The sequence below is a fragment of the Arachis duranensis genome, chromosome 5, assembly GCF_000817695.3.
Source record: "Arachis duranensis cultivar V14167 chromosome 5, aradu.V14167.gnm2.J7QH, whole genome shotgun sequence".
NCBI classification, from domain to species: Eukaryota; Viridiplantae; Streptophyta; class Magnoliopsida; order Fabales; family Fabaceae; genus Arachis; species Arachis duranensis.
The window spans coordinates 80638159-80658862 of NC_029776.3; the positions used below are offsets into that span (position 1 = coordinate 80638159).

At 37.7% G+C, this 20704-nt stretch overlaps 3 protein-coding genes across 3 annotated transcripts in view; all 3 read right to left on the minus strand.

The window, feature by feature from the left end:
* Nucleotides 1-8684: 8684 nt before the first annotated feature.
* LOC107489637 (uncharacterized) lies at nucleotides 8685-10095 on the minus strand. Its single transcript, XM_016110393.1, has 4 exons — nucleotides 9816-10095; nucleotides 9500-9732; nucleotides 9093-9409; nucleotides 8685-8805 (listed from the first exon to the last, which is right to left on the minus strand). Exons 1-4 carry the CDS (start codon nucleotides 10093-10095, stop codon nucleotides 8685-8687), a joined length of 951 nt encoding a protein of 316 aa, XP_015965879.1.
* A 7307-nt stretch (nucleotides 10096-17402) lies between these two features.
* Nucleotides 17403-19669, minus strand: LOC107489670 (chlorophyll a-b binding protein CP26, chloroplastic). Its single transcript, XM_016110420.3, has 6 exons — nucleotides 19385-19669; nucleotides 18869-18953; nucleotides 18720-18770; nucleotides 18488-18608; nucleotides 18035-18169; nucleotides 17403-17821 (listed from the first exon to the last, which is right to left on the minus strand). Exons 1-6 carry the CDS (start codon nucleotides 19584-19586, stop codon nucleotides 17561-17563), a joined length of 855 nt encoding a protein of 284 aa, XP_015965906.1. The 5' UTR covers nucleotides 19587-19669; the 3' UTR covers nucleotides 17403-17560.
* A 572-nt stretch (nucleotides 19670-20241) lies between these two features.
* The window catches only part of LOC107489671 (uncharacterized), a gene marked incomplete in the record, with an annotated part of 2049 nt that continues 1586 nt past the window's right edge, over nucleotides 20242-20704 (minus strand). Inside the window, 2 exon segments of the mRNA XM_016110421.1 lie at nucleotides 20242-20527; nucleotides 20646-20679. Coding sequence (XP_015965907.1) covers nucleotides 20434-20527; nucleotides 20646-20679 — 128 coding nt within the window.

The window sequence follows — 20704 nt, forward strand, 5'->3', positions numbered from 1 at the left end:
ATGACGAGACGAAATTTGATAGAACAAAAACCTACCTCTACCGACTCTATTATCACCTCTAGATTTAGCCGAATTGACATATGTTTTATATAAAAAAATATTATTTATTTTATTACGGCTTAGGAGTTATCCAATTTGATATTTACTCTAAATTTAACCATTAAAAAAGTGATTATTTCATTCATTTTTATTTATTTTTAGGATATTCGTATACCAAAAATGCTATGTATATATTTAACTTAATTATTAAAATTAGTATTTATGTTATATATATATAATTTAATTTATTTTTAATATATATTTTATATTTTAATATATATTTTATACTAATAATTAATTTTAATATAAATCTAATATTATTATTTACATACACCTCGATAGCGTGCACACACTATATTAAAGGCACATTTATATATCCACAAACTAGCTAGGTAACTTTAGATTTGACCATGTTTATTGGAATGATATTTGTAATTTTTAAAAGTGTAATATGATGCATTTTTTGAGTGAAACTCCATAATGGTCTCTCAGATTGAGTCCGTGCACCAATGTTATCCCTAACTTTCGAAATGCTCTAATTGCATCCTTTAGATTGAGCTCCGTGCAAAATCCTAGTCCCTCCACCCAATTTCGGCATGACTCAGCAGTCGGAGCGCTGAGCTGGCTGCTTATTGTCCACGTAGGCAGCCTTAAACGACGCCGTTTTGCCTGGATAGTGTTAACGAATCAGGACGACGTCGTTTTGCCTTGGAGGGGAATTGAAACGTTGCTTGAGGAGAGGGTTGATCATTCATTAGTCTTTCTCCTACTTCTCTTCAAACGTTTCCTCTCGCTGTCGTCGTCCAGAGAATGGTGTGACATTAGGGCACGTTCTGGTTATTGCTTGAGTGAGTTCATTGCCAGGAGAAGGAAGTACGCCACAGGTACGAAGTTGTTGAAGCAGAGGGTATCGTCATCGTCAACTACAACAAGGTTAGTAATACACAATGTGTAGTTGAAGTTTAAATTTTTTTTTTTGGTTTTCACTGATGGCTCTTCACGTGGTGTCTTGATTGAAGGAGAGTTGATCTTCGTTTGGTGTTTTGTTTAGATTTCTGTGTTGTTAGATTTTTGTGGTTACGTTGTTAGGAAGGGGTTTGGTTTGCTCTGTTTTTTTCTTCCTCAAAGAAAGTTTTCATGTGTTTAATTTGTTTATTAACTTATCTGGCAGATGGATGAAGTACTGGACATTATGTTTCATCATGGAGGAAGTTTTGAGAAGGGTGTGGATGGAAAGATTGGTTACTATCCGGACAACAGAAACTGCCTAGGTGATGTTGAGGTGGATAGGTTGGATGTATTTTACCTGAGAAACTATTATAAGGAGCTAGGTTATGACAGAATGAAGGAAGTCTAGTGGCTTGTACCTGGAAAGAGCACAGGGGAGGGATTGAGGAAGTTAAATAGTGATGCAGACCTAAGAGAGATATGTGAGATGGGTTCACAGAATGCCGGCCTTGTTGATATCTACATTGAACATCAGGTTTCATCACCTGAACTGATAGAAGGGGAGGAGGTTATGGTATACATTGATGATCAAGTAAGGAACCTTGGTACTCAAGCTAAGGAAAATGTTGCAGCTGCCCCAGACGATGGTTCTAGGCTAAATCATGAAAAGAATCCTACTGGTAATGTGAGTCGACCTAGAGAGGAAGGGGTAAAAGCATCTGTTAAGGTGCCGTCTGAACAAAAAGTTAAAAAGAATTGCGGACCCTGTTCCTTCACCTAAGGTAAAGGGTAAGAAGAAAACAAGTAAGGGGAGTGCTTCACAGGATAATGGTAAGGGAAAGAATAAGATGAAGGAGAAGATTTGTGTTGATGAAGATGCTTATGTGGAGGGTAATTCTGATGTTGAAGTGGATTTTGGGAAAGTTGGAACTGATAAGAATGATGATTATGATGCATACGATCCTGGGACTGATTCTGATGGTGCCAACTCTTGGCATTCATTGGAGATGAAAACCCTGCCTAACTCTGAAGACGAATTAGAAGAGGAGACCGAGTCTGATGATGTGTTTCCTATTTTTAGAGAGGGGGCTAGGTTCGGGGAGCTTCACTTGGAGGTTGGAATGAAGTTTAATACAAAGTGGGATTTCAAAGAGGCTGTTAGGGAGTACACCATCCAGGAAAGAAGGCGTATTCGGTTCAATAAAAATGATAGGAAGAGGCTTAGGGCAGTTTGCAAGGTGAAGGAATGTAGTTGGGTCATCTTTGCTTCCAAGGACCGAGACGATACTTGCTGGCAAGTGAAGACTTTCAGAGATGATCATAGCTGTGCAAGGGAGGATAAGAACAGAGCAGCCAATCGTAATTGGGTTGCTAGTAAGCTTGTGAAGAAAGTCAGAAAGTATCCCAACTTCAGGCATTGTGATGCAAACACCTTCTTCAAGACCAAGTATGATCTGTCATTGAATAGGAACTCGATCTCAAGGGCACTGTCTGATGCTAGAAACCTTGTATATGGTGATGAAAAGGCACAGTATGCAATGGTGAGGGACTATGGGGAGACACTGCTGAAGACAAACCCGGGTTCAACTATCGAAATTTGCACCATCCCACAGTCAAAGGGTGATGTCATATTTGAGAAAATGTATGTGTGTTTACTGGCTGCAAGAATGGATTTAAGGCAGGATGTCGTCCACTCATTGGACTTGATGGTGCTTTTCTGAAAACTGTCTTTGGAGGGCAGATTCTATCAGCTATTGGGCAGGATGCAAACCACCACATATATGTCATTGCTTAGGCAATTGTAGAAGTTGAAAACACTGCCAACTAGAAATGGTTCCTGAAACTATTGCACACAGATTTAGGAGATTACAAGACACATGGTTGGTGTTTCATATCTAATATGCAAAAGGTACATGGCTGCTAATCTCTTCTGATTTAGTTTCCAGTTTATTTGCATCACTGTGTTACAATATCTTGGATCTGTAAGAGGCTTGCTGATATCTAAGTTGGACTAATGTAGATGCACGATAGTAAAAGTTAGGGACATTTATGGTGGCTTTGTTAGAAACTCAGGGACTATTATGGTGAAAATTAAAAAAAGTAAGGGTCTAAATGGGTGAGCATATAAATGTGTATTCAACAGACTTCTCTCTGCTGTATCTGTGTTAATTATTATTGGCATCCACTCTGTATTGCAGGGACTCATAAATGCTGTATAGGAGGTGATGCCCAATGTGCATCACCGTTTCTGTATATGGCATTTGTGGAAGAATTTCAACAAGCAATGGAAAGATCTGGAATTAAGAAGATTGCTGTGGGATTGTGCACGAGCCACAACATTTGAGGAATTCATGGAACATAGGAAAAAGTTAAAGAGGCTTAATCCGGAGGCATGGGCATACCTAGAAAAGTGGCCAACACATTCTTGGACAAGATCTCAGTTCAGTCACAGGCCAAAGTTAGACTCAATATGTAACAATGCGTGCGAAGTATTCAACGCAAAGATTAAGGAAGCTAGGAGGAAGCCTATAATCACACTGCTGGAAGAGGTTAGGATGTTCGTAATGAGGACGATGACCAAAAATAAAGTGAAGTTGGATAATCATGTGGGGATACTTCCCCCAGTGATCAAGAGTAGACTGGAGAAGCTGAGGAAGGAATCTAGGCAATGGCAACCAATCTGGGCTGGAGACACCAGATACGAGACGTTCGAGGTACATGGACACCCTACACACCATGTAGTGGATCTGGGAAAAAGGCTATGTACTTGTCAGTTTTGGATGCTAACAGGTAATGTCTTTAACTGTTACTTAATTATTTAACTACTCTGCCTAGTGAGTCTAATTAACTATGCACCTAATTGTTATTGCTGGTGATGGTGTTGCAGGAATCCCATGTGTGCACGCATGTGCTACTATTGCTAGGGTCAACAAGTGGCCAGAAGATTTCTGCCACAAGCTCCTCACAATGGAGTCCTACAAAGCCACTTACTCCCACCACATAAATCCTTTACCTGGCCAACAATTATGGGAAAGATCTGAGGCCAACAGACCATTGGCACCTTTGGTTAAGAGGAAATCTGGACAGCTCCAAACCAAGAGAAGGAAGGATGCGGATGAGGGGGTCACTTTAGCAAGAAATCCAAGCCAACCACCACTCTGAAGAGACAGCTACGACCATTCACTTGCAAGTATTGCTTGCAGAAAGGTCATACAAAAAGGGGATGTCAGAAGAAGAAGGCGGCTGAAGCTGCAGAGGCTGAGAAGAAGAAAGCTGCAGAGGCTGCTGCTAAAGACCCTAAGGCTGCTGCTCAGAATGTCACTGCAACTGCCACTGCGTCAGCTACAACAACTACTTCCAATGCACCTCAAGCTGCAACTGCCTCTGCTACTGCTACAGGCTCTGGAATTGCAACAGCGTCCGCTACTGCTACTGCTACTGCATCTGCCCCTGCTCTTGCCACTCTTGTGGATGTGGATGTCCAGCAGGCTGAAATTGATTTGTCTCAGCCCTCGTACTCTGAAGCTGAAAACTCCCAAAAGGTATTGTGTTTAATAATGCTTCATGTAATGTCTTTTTATTATTTATCAAACTTTATAGGCCTTATGTCAAATATTGTCTGCATTGCAGGAGCATGAACAAAACAGGAACACACCTACAAGACCTGGGAAACTACCACCTAGAAGAAGGTCACCTACTCCAACTGGCTCTGCATCATTCAATCCAATGGAGGGAGCTAGTGAGGCAACTGCAGCAAGGCTCGCCAACTTCCTGAAGTTTGTACCCACCCCAGGGTTCAAACCGCCAAGAAAGAAGTGATTATGATCCTAGGTTTAGGTTGAGATTATGAAAGATTGTAATATTTTGTGAAACAATTATCTTAGTCTCTTTTGTTTGAAAATGGTGATTTATAGACACCTCTGCAACTTTTAAATACTAACTAAGTTGCTGGAATCTAGCTGAAACAATGCTCAGAGTTTTTTGGCTTGTTATTGTCATGACTGCATTATTGCAGAATTTTATATGAACTATTTTAATTGTCATTCAGTTATGAATTGTGCCTTATGTAAGCTTTTACTACTGTTGGTTATCCATATCAATTATGTTTACAAGAACAAAACCAAATAGCCATTCAATATATCAAAAACAAACTAATGTCATTTATATTGTTCATAAACTGGATTACACTAGTTCTGTGTTTCAGTTCTCACCCTAATCAAACCTTCAACAGTAACATCAACAAAAACACAACTAACACAAATACCCCTAAACCAAGCACTTGGACTATCAGCTTTACATTTCTCAAATCTGCTTCCAGTTTGCCCACCTTCCATGCAATGTTCATTTTCATCCCACCATGCTCATCTTCTTCATCAGACTTCAGCGGCACCTCATCCTGTACCGAATCTGTCCAGACAAATAACCCACACCAATTCTTTCCACTAGTCTGGAAACATGCATCAACCTTATCAAACAACTACCTCAACTAACCAACACTATAAATTTCAGCCAGTAATTGCACTCACGTTATAATTCGGACACCCGAAGAACGGCTTATTAGGATGACTCTCCGTCCCTGACCACCGAAGGACAGGCTTACACCCACAACCACACCACTCTGGAACTGCTGAACGCCGGGCACGCACATTGTTCCCTCTCCAGATTCCAGTCGCAGATGAGCGATTCGACCTACGAGAAGCTTGACTGTCACTCATGGCAGGAGAGGACGAAGAAGAAGAATAAGAGGAAGAGGGAAGAAGAGCTTGAGTTGGACGACGAACCAATTCACATAGGAAGAGGGAAGAACAACTTAGGGTTTATAATTGGTACCAGGGACTAATTCAGGGAATTTGGACATTGTTTGATGATCCTCCACATCAGCTAGCCGTTTAAGGCTGCCTATGTGGACAATAAGCAGCCAGCTCAGCGCTCCGGCTGCTGAGTCACGCCGAAATTGGGTGGAGGGACCAGGATTTCGCACGGAGCTCAATCTAAAGGGTGCAATTAGAGCACTTCGAAAGTCAGGGATAACATTGGTGCACGGACTCAATCTGAGGGACCATTATGGAATTTTACTCATAAAAGAAAATTGAGTAAATGATCATGTCATTCCTTGACCTTTCTTCTAAATGCTTAAACACCCCTCAACAATAAAAAATTTTTATATTGGACTCCAACTATTATATATATAAAATTATAAATATTATGTTATATAAGATAATTTTAGAGATCATATTATTTCACTAGCATTATCTTTAGATAATTTAGTTTTTGAAGTCGATTAACGGAAACTAATAATTAAATATTTGGATCCTTTAAAGTTTGAATTTTACTCTAAAGAGTAAAGTGTGATCTCTCATCATTGATTTCATAAGTGGGACTAAAAATAAATATGAAAAAGAAATTATTCAAAGATAGAAGATTACATTTTATTCTCTAAAGTAAAATTCAAATTTTAGAGGATCCAAATCTAACAATTAATATGATCATGTGAAAATGGTTCATTTTCTAGGGATAATTAGGTCGATGTAAGAGAAGTAAAAGGACATCGTTTTGTTTCTCAAAAAGGCTGAATTATATTTAAAAATTGAACTATTTTCAGGTGATCATATTAACTAACAGTTCATCACCAAGTCACATGAGCCATATCAGTTATCACGGTTTGTTAATCGATTCTAATGACTAAATTGTCTAATGTCTTATATGACATTTTTGGATAATTGAGTTATTTTAATTTTCTCTACCTTTAAACAATGTAACAATGCGCTTAAGATAAACCATGCAAATCCGAATATGCTTGTTGGAAACTCAGCTGCCTAAACTGATAGGTCAGACTTAATTAGTTTAGTTTAGTTTTTTTTTTCTATAGTATTTTCTAATTTTATAGGTTAAAGATTAATTTATTGTGGATCAAAACTTCATTTAAAAATTTATTACTGACTAATAAATTACGAATATAAATCAAATTTAGTTTTTTCTTTATCAGATGAATTAGACAATTCCAATTCTAAGTTTTACAACAATGACCTTATGTTTGGTTTAAGAAAAAATAAAAACAAAAAAAAATAAAAATAATGAGTGATTTTTTTGTTATTTGGATACCAAAAAATTAGGAAGAAATGAAAATTTTTGTGTAGGTCCGACCAAAATCTTTTTTCATCCATCACAAATAAAAAAAAAAAGAAAATATTTATAAAATTATAATATTTTATAATATTTATAAAATACAATAAAACATAAATAAATAAAAATATTTATATTTTATTTTATTATAAAAACATTAGTATAATTTTATACCAATATATTTCTTTTTATCTAAAAGATTTTTTATTTATATTTTTTTATTTATTTTCTCTTTGTTCCAACAATATATAAATAATTCAACTTTTTTTTATTTTCTCTTCTCTCATTTATCTTTTTTTTTTTGGACAATATCCAAGTTGGGCAGCTCAATCCGAACCAAGGAAAGCTCCAAGACCCAATCTGTCCAGGAGCCAAGAACAGCACACCAACCCTTCCTCTCTCTTCATCTTCGTCGTTGAGAAAACTCCAAGCTATTATCCAACAAGAAAGACTACTGCGCAGCCTTCATTCCTTCATTCTTCATTCCTTGCAATCATACTCTTCCATCCTTTCTTCGAAGCACGAAAAAATATCTCGCTCTCATTATTTTCACAAAAAATACAGCTAACCTAACCTTCAACATGCCACGATTCTGCCATGCCTTCTCTTGCTCTTTCAAACGGCGCCATTCCCTCCCCTAGGGACAACAAAAAACCCAAATTCAAAAAGGAAAGGAAAGAAAACAACAAGCATCCTATTCCACTATCTCCCCATAATAAAGGTGCCGAAGTCCACATCCAAATTATCCTCGAACTTTCTACCTGCAAGCGAAGTAAATTTCTTTCTGATTTAATTGATTCACAGCCAGTCCAAAACAAATTTTCATAGTCATTAACTGTTTGCCATTTGCAGTGCTATGTAGTTCTCTTTTTTCAGAATGTTCGTGACGGTTTGTGGCTTGCATATAAACCAATTTTGTTGAAGAGAGTCGTTAACTGTAAGCTTGGCTACTTCATGCGCTAAGGCATTCCCTTCTCTAAGCACCCAGGTGAATCCACAATTTGAGATATTTCTTGCTAAATCCAAAATGTCATCCAAAATAACTTGAATTTCTGCAATTGATGTCTTTGATTTTAGAACTTGGATGAGGATCAAAATATCAGATTCAATGACAATTCTTTCCAATTAAAGGTTTTTTGCTATTATTAGTGCTTCCCTAACCGCTAATGCTTCCGTAGCTAAAGGCGAGGTAGCCACTATTTTGGAGTTTGAGGCTGTGAGGAGGTTTTCAGTGTGGTCTCTGAATACTGCTACTGTTGCTCCTCCAGAAAACACTTCAACAAATACTGCATCAACATTGCACTTGACCCATCCTGGCAGTGGCGGTCTCCACTTAACCTTTTTAACTGTCCTTCTTTTATTAATAGAAATTTTTGTCAGTTCTTCTGCCATTTTTGTAAATTTTATTTCGATTTGTTTGGCCTTGTAGATTACTATTAAAGGACTAGTTTTGGACCTCTGATGCACTGCTTGATTTCTTGCTTTCCACACCTCCCATGCCAAAAAACTAACTTTGCTGCTACACTGTTCATAATTAGTTCCTGTATATAACTTCATATTATTAAAAAGATCCATTATCCATTATTCAAAAGATGAGACTGTATGAGCCGTAGGACAGCACTGAATTTGGGCTCCAAACCATGCAGCCCTTGTCCAAGAGCAGAGCAGCAACGCATGCTCAGTGGTCTCTGGTTCCTGTTAACAAATAGCACATAAAGGAGTGTTAGAAATTTTTTTATTATAAAGGTTTTGAAAAACCGATAATATGTTATGAGAGGTCCATCATAGAAAGGTTCTGATCTTTTAAGTCACTTTTAATTTCCAAATGTCCCTCCATAAGTCCTTGAAGTCATCACTAGTTGATGGGTTATTTTTATTATCGATGCTCTGCTCTTTTCTGGCAACATGATATCCCGTCTTAATAGTGTACTTTCCATCTGTTTTAAGAGGCCAACTAAATTTATCTTCTCTTCCAATAATACTCACTGGGGAAAATGATCTTCCCTATAGTATCTCCATCAAAATGTTTCCTTAACTCATTTATATTCCACCCATGTCCTTCACTAATCAGCTCCTTTACAAAAGTGACATCATTATTCGTAACCTTAGGACTCTTATGCATGTTCAAAATCCAGTTATCTTCCAGGATTCTCACTTTTTCTCCATTCCTAATCAACCATCTTCCATTTCTCAAAAGAAAATTCTTAGCATGCATAATACTTTTCCAAATCCAAGATGTTCCCCTTCCTGCCTTAGTTTCTTTAAAGTCCTTATTTGGAAAATACACAGCCTTAAGTACCTGAACCCATACCCCATTAGGGCATTCCAAAACTTTACATGCTTGTTTTGCCCAAGTGTGCTATATTTTGACTATAAAAATCCTTAAAACCAATTCCTCCATCCCTTTTGCTAGCACAAATTTTATCCTAACTCCTCCAATAGATACCACTATCCTTACTAGTAGAAGCCCACCAAAATTTAGCCACCTTCTGACTAAGACGTTGACAAAAACCTTTAGGAAATGGACAACATTCATAGCATAGGCAGGTATCGCTTGAATAACCGATTTGATGAGAACCTCCCTCCCAGATTGACTAAGGAGTTTTTCTTTCAACCTTGAAGCTTATCAGACATTCACTCCTCAGTCCACCTCAGAGCTTTATTCTTTGTTCTTCCCCACTGAGCCGGAAGACCAAGATACTTACCTGGTCTATCCCAAGCTGGCAACCCTAAGATCTCTTCTATTTCTACTCTATTTCTGATCAAAATCTGGTTGCCGAATGTAATCCCAGATTTGTCAACATTGATTCTCTGTCCCGAGGCTTCCGTATACATATTTAAAATAGTTATGAGATGATAAATTTCTTTCTCACTATCCTTCAAGAAAATAATGCAATCATCCGCAAAGAGAAGACGTGAAATGGCTGGAGCAGTAGGAGCAATTTTGACTCCAGAAATTCTACCCTCTTCTCTAGCCTTATCCATAAGGATAGTAAAAACTTCTGCTGCTATGATAAACAAGTATGGCGATAGGGGATCTCTTTGTCTTAGTCCCCTATGTGGCACTGATAAACGAAATTTAGCATGTCGATTTAGAATTCAATGATGAATATGATCGTGAGTATAGTCTAATCGACACTTAAACTTCGTACCAAACAATCCTACAATCTATAACCGAGAGTACTAGTCTCCCGAGTCGTCCTCCCTTGGAATTTCTAGAGTGTGCATCTTATTGATTAGGAAGCCTTGTTATGATTCTTTGAAGGTTTTAGCAAAATAGAAAACAAACAATCAATCCTTAAAAGACTTGGCTTAGGGTTGGCATTAGAAACCAAATCAACAATTGACACGACTATTCAACTTCTTCTAATGGCCCAAACCCTATGCCAAGTAAGAAACTTTTACTCCATAACTAGTATTAGCAATTCATCAAACATTTGGTGAGCAAGAGTAAAAGCCATGGTAAAATTGAGAAGAAAGTAGAATTAAAAGTATTTCAACACAAGGAACTAACAACAATTAACAAAGAACAACAATGGAAATGAGATTCTAAAGGAATTGATTAAATCCAAAACTACAAAATTGAATCTAAGATCTATGAGAATTGAGCAGTTACAAACACTAATTGAGATTGGAGAAGAAGATCTATGACATGAACAAAATGAATTGAGAATTGCAATGGATCTCACCAAAGAGTGAATGAAAATTCAGAAATTGATTGAAGATGAACCCTAATGAGAGCTTTGAATCTCTCTCCTTCTTCACAAGTGTAACTAACTATCTTCCAAAATATCTAGAATCTAGAAAAATGAGCTAAAAGTCCTTAACCCTTGTTCCCTTGGTCTTCTTAAGCTTTTCCCGCCAGGGCACTTTCCCAAAATGGGATTCCCAACTGCCTCCACGCCCAAGTCACGTGGCTCTTAAAAAAATCACATTCGAACATCGGCGCGCATGCGCAAAGTACGCGTGCGCGCCCACGGGGCATCTTGTAATGTGCGCGGAAGCGTAATGTACGCGTGCGCGCCCACAAAGATCATGGCCTAGCCGCTACGCAAGCCGGCTCGTGGCTTGGCTCTTGGCTTCGACTTCTAACTGCTCAATCCACGCGGACGCGTCAAGTGCGCGCACGCGCCCATGCTGAGATCTCCAAAGTTCAATTCTCATGCTCCCTTCCTTTGCACCCGTCCTCCTTCTCTCTTCCGGTCCATCCCTGCCCTATATTATGAAACCACTTAACACACAGGTCACGGCATCGAATGACATCAAGAGAAGATTAGAAATGTATCTAATTTAGTGCAAAATAAGCATGTTTTCATCCATGTGGCAAAATTAGGAAAGGAACACAAAGTCTTGTATTTTCATCTAGAAAGTGTGCGAAATTATTGATAAAACCCCTGAAATCAACACAAGATAAACCCTCAAAATGGGGTATATCAGGCACAAAACTCCTTGACAAAATACCATTGATCTTAATTTTATAAGTGACTTGTGAGACACACATCATAATCATCTTAACCCAATGCGAGTTAAACCCAAAAGCTTTTAGAGTTGCTTCTAGGAATGACCATTCTAACCTGTCATAGGCTTTGTTCATATCAATATTAACGGCTAAGTTTCTGGAAGCATCCTGCCCTTTTTTTATTTAAAGCATGAAACATTTCTTGCATTATTACCATGTTATCTTAAATGAGGCGTCCCCCCACAAAAACACTTTGGATAGGTGATATAATCCTATCTATTAATTCTTCTAAGCTTAATAACCATCACCTTAGAAATAATCTTATATATAAAGTTACAGCAGCTAATTGGTCAAAACTGATCAAGAATTTTTAGATAATTGGTCTTAGGAACCAAAACTATAATGGTTTCTCCAATACTACTTGATAGGGGTGTTCGCGGTGCGGTTTGGTTCGGTTATTGGAGAAAAAGTCATCCGATCCAATTTTATATTTATTTTTCGGTTCGATTTGGTTCGATTTTTTTATCAACACCAACCAAACCAAACCAAACCAATTAAAATCGGTTTGGTTCGATTTGGTTTTCTTGGTTTTTCAAATAATTCAAAAAAATATCCCGATCTAAACTTTTATCCATACCCTAAAATCAAATACCAGAAATTAAATACCAGGGTAGAACCCAAATCAAAAACAAATAATAAAAAACCAAAATAACAGATAATTAGTAATCATATCCAAAATCCTAGCAAAACTCAGAACAAAACATATAATCAAAATAAAGAAGTAATTAGATCCAAAATCCTAAGCAAAACTCAAAACAGAACATACAATCAAAATAAAGAAGAAATCAGATCCAAAACTCTAAACAAAACTCACAACCAAGAACAAATAACCAATAATCAAAGCTAAAAATCAAAATAACAAATCAGAACGTATATAAGTATCAGATCATAATCCAAAAATGAAACAACAACAAATAGTCAGATCCAACAAGACGATGGGAGCAGATGCCGGCTTCTGTGCATGGAGGAGACGACGGCCTCTGTGCATGGAGGAAGGGCGGCGGCCTCTGAGAGGGAATCGTGATGAGGAAGAGAAGGAGAGAAAGGGCCACACCGAGAAGAGGTAAGCACGAAGAGGAAGGAGACGGCGGCCTCTGTGCGTGGAGGAAGGGCGGCTTCTGTGCGTGAAGGAAGGGCGGTGCCGAGGAGAGGGAATCGCGATGAGGAAGAGAAGGAGAGAAAGGGCCGCGCCGAGAAGAGGAAGGCCATCGCGAGGGTGCTGTTCGACGACGTTAGGGGATTAGAGGAGTAGAGGACGACGGCGTGTGAGGGTGGGATGTGGAAGTGGAAAAAGAGGAGTAAAACCCCATAATAGTCCCTCAAATTGAGCCCGTGCACCAACGTTACCCCTGACTTTTGAAATGCTCTAATTTCACCCTTTAGATTGAGCTCCGTGCGAAATTCTGGTCCCTCCCCCCAATTCCGGCGTGACTCAGCAGCCGGAGCATTGAGCTGGCTGCTTATTGTCCACGTAGGCAGCCTTAAACGGCTAGCTGATGTGGAGGATCATCAAACAATGTCCAAATTCCCTGAATTAGTCCCTGGTACCAATTATAAACCCTAAGTTGTTCTTCCCTCTTCCTATGTGAATTGGTTCGTCGTCCAACTCAAGCTCTTCTTCCCTCTTCTTCTTATTCTTCTTCTTCGTCCTCTCCCGCCATGAGTGACAGTCAAGCTTCTCGTAGGTCGAATCGATCATCTGCGACTGGAATCTGGAGAGGGAACAATGTGCGTGCCCGGCGTTCAGCAGTTCCAGAGTGGTGTGGTTGTGGGTGTAGGCCTGTCTTCGGTGGTCAGGGACGGAGAGTAATCCTAATAAGCCATTCTTCGGGTGTCCGAATTATAACGTGAGTGCAATTACTGGCTGAAATTTATAGTGTTGGTTAGTTGAGGTAGTTGTTTGATAAGGTTGATGCATGTTTCCAAACTAGTGGAAAGATTTGGTGTGGGTTATTTGTCTGGGCAGATTCGGTACAGGATGAGGTGCCGCTGAAGTCTGATGAAGAAGATGAGCATGGTGGGATGAAGATGAACATTGCATGGAAGGTGGGCAAACTGGAAGCAGATTTGAGAAATGTAAAGCTGATAGTCCAAGTGTTTGGTTTAGGGGTATTTGTGTTAGTTGTGTTTTTGTTGATGTTACTGTTGAAGATTTGATTAGGGTGAGAACTGAAACACAGAACCAGTGTAATCCAGTTTATGAACAATGTAAATGACATTAGTTTGTTTTTGATATATTGAATGACTATTTGGTTTTGTTCTTGTAACATAATTGATATGGATAACCAACAGTAATAAAAGCTTACATAAGGCACAATTCATAACTGAATGACAATTAAAATAGTTCATATAAAATTCTGCAATAATGCAGTCATGACAATAACAAGCCAAAAAACTCTGAGCATTGTTTTAGCTAGATTCCAGCAACTTAGTTAGTATTTAAAAGTTGCAGAAGTGTCTATAAATCACCATTTTCAAACAAAAGTGACTAAGATAATTGTTTCACAAAATATTACAATCTTTCATAATCTCAACCTAAACCTAGGATCATAATCACTTCTTTCTTGGCGGTTTGAACCCTGGGGTGGGTACAAACTTCAGGAAGTTGACGAGCCTTGCTGCAGTTGCCTCACTAGCTCCCTCCACTGGGATCTTGCTACCCTGCCCTCTTTTCTGAGCCTTTGTGCCTCCTATCCCAGTGGCAGACCTGAGGCAATACCTCCTATGAACTTTTGTTTGACTTGGTTTCGGGGTGTTCTTGGCCTTGTTTTTACTTTTTGTTCAGACGGCACCTTAACAGATGCTTTTACCCCTTCCTCTCTAGGTCGACTCACATTAGCAGTAGGATTTTTTTCATGATTTGGCCTAGAACCATCATCTGGGGCAGCTGCAACATTTTCCTTAGCTTGAGTACCAAGGTCCCTTACTTGATCATCAATGTATACCATAACCTCCTCCTCTTCTATCAGTTCAGGTGACGAAACCTGATGTTCAATGTAGATATCAACAAGGCCGGCATTCTGTGAACCCATCTCACACATCTCTCTTAGGTCTGCATCATTATTTAACTTCCTCAATCCCTCCCCTGTGCTCTTTCCAGGTACAAGCCACCAGACTTCCTTCATTCTGTCATAACCTAGCTCCTTATAATAGTTTCTCAGGTAAAATACATCCAACCTATCCACCTCAACATCACCTAGGCAGTTTCTGTTGTCCGGATAGTAACCAATCTTTCCATCCACACCCTTCTCAAAACTTCCTCCATGATGAAACATAATGTCCAGTACTTCATCCATCTGCCAGATAAGTAAACAAACAAATTAAACACATGCAACCTTTCTTTGAGGAAGAAAAAAAACAGAGCAAACCAAACCCCTTCCTAACAACGTAACCACAAAAACCTAACAACACAGAAATCTAAACAAAACACCAAACGAAGATCAACTCTCCTTCAATCAAGACACCACGTGAAGAGCCATCAGTGAAAACCAAAAAAAAAATTTAAACTTCAACTACACATTGTGTATTACTAACCTTGTTGTAGCTGACGATGACGATACCCTCTGCTTCAACAACTTCGTACCTGTTGCGTACTTCCTTCTCCTGGCAATGAACTCACTTAAGTAATAACCAGAACATGCCCTAATGTCACACCATTCTCTGGACGACAGCGAGAGGAAACGTTTGAAGAGAAGTAGGAGAAAGACTAACGAATGATCAACCCTCTCCCCAAGCAACGTTTCAATTCTCCTCCAAGGCAAAATGACGTCGTCCTGATTCATTAACACCATCCAGGCAAAACGGCGTCGTTTAAGGCTGCCTACGTGGACAATAAGTAGCCAGCTCAGCGCTCTGGCTGCTAAGTCACGTCGAAATTGGGTGAAGGGACCAGGATTTCACACGGAGCTCAATTTGAAGGGTGCAATTAGAGTATTTTGAAAGTCAGGGGTAACATTGATGCACGGGCTCAATCTGATGGACCATTATGGGGTTTCACTTGGAAAAAGAGAGTGGAGAGTGGGGAAGAGGAGAGATTTAGGGTTCATGAGTGATTGAGTGGCGCTGTATCTTGCTGGAAGGGGGTAGGGTTTGGTTTTTATATAGGTTTTTCAGTAAACCGGTTCGCTTAAGTTTGGTTAGACTTTTTTAAATTAAAACTGAAAACCGAACCGAACCGCATAAAAACTGCAAAATATCATTTTTCAGTTTATTCGGTTATCGATTTTTTTGACTCGGTTGGTCAGTTTTATTCGGATTGGATCGATTTTAAACACCCCTACTACTTGATAAGTTCCCTTCATGAAAAAAATTCTTAACAACTTTATAAATCTGTTGTCCAACAACTGCCCAATACTTTTGAACCGAAGTACAGCATATTAAGAAGCATATACTAGCTAGGCCTCAGCTGCGATCAGACTTGGTTTAGGCTCAACGGTTTTGTTCTTTTGGGTCAGGGGTCAAGATTTTGTCTTTGGTCTGACATAAAATTTAGTCCTATTATTGGTCACCATTGGGCCTTTTTAGCTTCTTCATGACCCATAATATTTGATTATTTTCAGGCCAAGGCTGAAGTTTCTCTATTGCTTTTTGATGCAAGGTTGAAGCTTCTTAAAGATAATGAATAATATGGACCCAAAAATATGAATAATACAAACCCAAGTAGATGTGCAAACAGTTACACATTTTCGAAAAAAAGAAGAAGAAATATTTACATTTTTCTTGGTATATATTAATGTATCTTCTAAATAATGTTCACATCAATTTATTCTTAACTTATATATAATTCGTAAATGTCACAAATGAAAACAGTGAGAAGTGAGTATAAGTAATAAATACTTTTAAAATACCTATTGAGTATTTTTTAAAAAAATGCAAGTATTGTAATATAATATTTTAGTGAATAAATAGTCAAAATGATCTATGAAATTTATATTATTCTGAAATTGACTTATAAAATTAATTAACTTAATACGAACTCTTCTAAATTTTATTTTATTTCAATTTTTCATAATTAAATAACTTTCATTTATTCCTAGTTGTTATAATACCTATATTATTATTATTATTATTATTATTATTGTTGTTGTTGTTGTTGTTGTTGTTGTTCCATTTTCTTAAAAATATCTATCTTGTCATCTTGTGATATTATACATTTTTTATACCCAAGAATTATAATATCTATTTGTCTTTCTCCGACACATGACAAATATAATCTTACAATAACCCAAATCCAAAAAGGAAAAAAAGCCAGCTCATGAAAAAATCTATCATTAACACACTAATCATACTCCCTAATCTTATATTTAAATGTTTAAAAGTAAAATATTATTTATTATTTTACATTTTCAAGTTTTTTTTTCATTATTAGCCTAGTTATTTGTACTAAATATCTATAATATTTTCTGTCTAGCACAATTAAAATAAAATTCCATATTACTAACATAATTAATTAATCCAAATTTTAAAGTAGTTTCATATAACTCTGTTATACTTAAAATTTATAATAGCATGCATCAATTCACAATTTTAGTTAACTTGAGGAATATATTTCAGTAATTTACTTTGTATTGCATTGCAAATTAAACCAACTCATACTAAGGATCGAACTCTAGACTTTTCAGACATAGAGTTTTGATACCATATTAAGAAACTATTCATCCCAAAAGTTTAAACTGATAGGAGAAGGCAATATGAATGATTATATCTTTAATAAATTTCCGAGTTAGAAAAACCATTTCCTATAATAAACTTTTGATGAGGCATGGAAGGGAAGTTGAAGAATTAAGAGGCCACACTACTAATAAGGCTCTATAAATCAAAAGTGAGTTTGCTTCCAAAGGAAGAAAAGCAAAATGCCTTCATAATAATGCCTTCATATTGTACATGTTTTCTTAATTAACATTTGATGATAAGAACATGGAATTGGTTGATTCAAAGAGTTGGAACTCTCTCAGCAGAACCAGCAATGACAGTGAGCAAGTTGTTGCCAAAGGGGTCACTGAGATGCTTTGCAAGGTTCTCGACGGGGCCTTCTCCGGTGACGTAAGCTTGGAAGTAGAAACCAAGCATGGCAAACATGGCAAGCCTTCCATTCTTGATCTCCTTCACCTTCAACAATGCAGCTTGGTCCGGATCCTTTGCAAGTCCCAACGGGTCGAATGGACCACCTGGATGAAGCTTATCTTCCAAATCCTACCATCAATACATACCTCACAAATTAGTATCTAAACCAGTCATTGTTTAGTTGCAAATTCTATATTTCTGTTTACCAAATAAGAACTTGGTATTGAGACATAAATAAGAGGATTCATTACTCTGCTACTTACAAATATAAGAAAGGTTTTTGACATAATTGTATTAATAAAGGTTGAAAATCAATTATTCAAATTGAGAACTTTCACATACCAGGCCATTGATAATTCTGTAGTACTCTGCACCACCCAAAAGTACAATCTCAGCGACGACAGCAACAATGAGGTTGATGGGGATCGGCTTCCCAAAGTAGTTCAGCGTTCCACCATCGAGAAGAAGAGCTCCGGTCTGCACCAATTACATATAAAAAATTGAATTGGCTTTGTGTTTATATCAAAGTTTATAGTGATCTCAACTCTCAAGTCACTAGAAGAGCCTATTTACAACAAATAATTTTGCACTTTGTTAAAAGAAAAAAGTGTAGCTACAATTCGACTATTCTAGTAGACTAAATTCACTTTTCTCATAGCAGATCAAAAGGTAAATCATTGCTTAGTACATGTAATTAGTTCTGTAGAATTTCATTTGTTGAATTGAGTCATGAAGCTGATATATGATATATCAATGAACTTAAACAAAGTGAAAGGTCTTATAAAGGTTACAAACCTTGAACCAAACAGCCTCAGGACCGCAGTTAGCTCCGAATTTGTTGAAGGCCTCAGGAATGATGAATCCAGCAGCACCAAGCATTGCCCATCTTGCGTGAATCAACTCGTATGCCTGATATCTGCATCGAACAACGAATCCACCCTCAACATTACCAATCCATTAAAATTACCTTAAAGCATAGCTCACACATAAATATATATCAAGTTTGGAACAAAGTGTTAAGACATACTTGGCAAAGTCCTCTGGCTTCTTGCTGAGACCAAAAGGATCATAACCATAGCTGCATCAACAAATATCAAAGAAAAATTAAGCAAAACAAGTCAAAGTTTCACAATGTTTGTGATTCAAAGGGGACTAGCTAGAGAAGTATCCACATACTCTCCGGGCACTTCTCCAGTCAAGTATGGTGGGATCTCGGATCGGTCCAAGAGACCCTCTGGCAAGAAGATCCTTCTGTCAGGACCTGTGACCAAATGGAAGCAATGGTCAGAAACTAGTTTCCTACCTTGAATTGTACAACTAGAGTATATAAAAAAAACTGTTAGTTCATTACAAGAACTTAATTAGGACTAATTAGGAGATTATAGGCTATAGCACTAAGTTACCCTCCTCTTACTGCTAAGTCAAACTTTGTTAGTTCCTTCTCTTCCTTTCTCTGTTACCATATTTCAACAAATTACATTGTCAAAAGAACACAACCATGTCTATACTCTATGGACTTGTTAACTACTTTGGTTCTCTCAGTTTATTAGCAAATTCTATACCGAATTTCCGCTAAAAGAATACTCGTAATTTAATAAAAAGTAGTTCATGTAGAAGTTTTTCTAGTAACTAGATTAGATATGGTAAAGAACAAAAGAAAGAAAGGATATGAAGATAGGAGCAACCACTTACCATACCACTTGGCGAGTTCATCATTGGCAGGAGTGACAGCAGCAGCAGCTTTCTTTGAAGGAGGAGGTGGTGCTGCCTTCTTCTTACCAAAGAGAGCCACAGTCTTGAAGGTGGCAGGGCTAGAAGCTGATGGTGCTGACCTTGCTGCACCACTCAACTTGATGGGGTTTCCAAGCATCTCAGACACCCCAATTGAAGCCATGTTTGTGGAAGCTTCTAACAGACTCAGGTGAAGGAATGAAGGTTATGTTTGTGTACAAGTTTTGAAGAATGGAAGTAGTAAGGGTGTGGAATGAGGAGATACTATATGCATGGTTCTGGTGGATGTGGACTTGCCAAGTCAGATTCATGATCATGTGATTTGATTGGTCCATATTGGGAAATGGTAATCCAATGCAGCGTTTTGATTGGGCGATATGTGATTTGTGCTGGATGATGGTGCTGATGTGGGTGGATTCTAAGCTTGTGGGATTGCTTCACTTTGGATAACATGTTTTATCCAACCCCATACTTGCTTTTCTACCATACATGCCCTTCACCTTCTATGCAACATGGATTCATTTCAGGAATCTGATTTTGTATTTTTCTGCAGACTCATCAGAAGAAATAGCTACCACATAATTTTAGTTTTTATTTTTGCAGTTTTAAGTTTGGGCCACAATTTCATGTACAGAATTTCACATTATTGTGAAGTAAATTATTTCATCAATTCAAATTGGTGGACCCCTTAAAATGAAATCCACATAATTACATGTTGAATACCCAAAAAAAAGGGGTCAAACAAGCATTTCTCTTTTTATTTGCAAACATTGAGGTTACTTTATAAAGCTCACTGGTTACTTAAGAAAATTCAAGAATTCAGACAATGGTGGAACTCAATTTTTAACCAAGTTTAAATAATAATCTAAATGGATATTAATACGAAATTTCAGCATGTCGTGTACGGCAACAAGTCTATAACATGCTGATTGAGTTTGCCATGATTTTAGTGAATAAGACAGATCTTGGTTTATACAAATATACATAAAAGAATTCGTAAGACTCTTCCATCATCTTCTCCACTTGTCAATTTCTTTGGTTGTTGCCCTGATAAGCTTCTTAGTATTAATCACAAGGTCATCCACAAGGGCAGTAATCTCATCCCTGTTAACAATAGCACACAAAAAATGTCACATATTACGTTCATACAAAGATGAATTTTGAACAAATAAAAAGATAAAGGTATACTAAAAAATTAAGCATAATTAAGCAATGTACTTACTCAGAAATAATATTTCCAGAACCACGGAAAGGATTTAGAATACCTCTTCTTCTCATCTT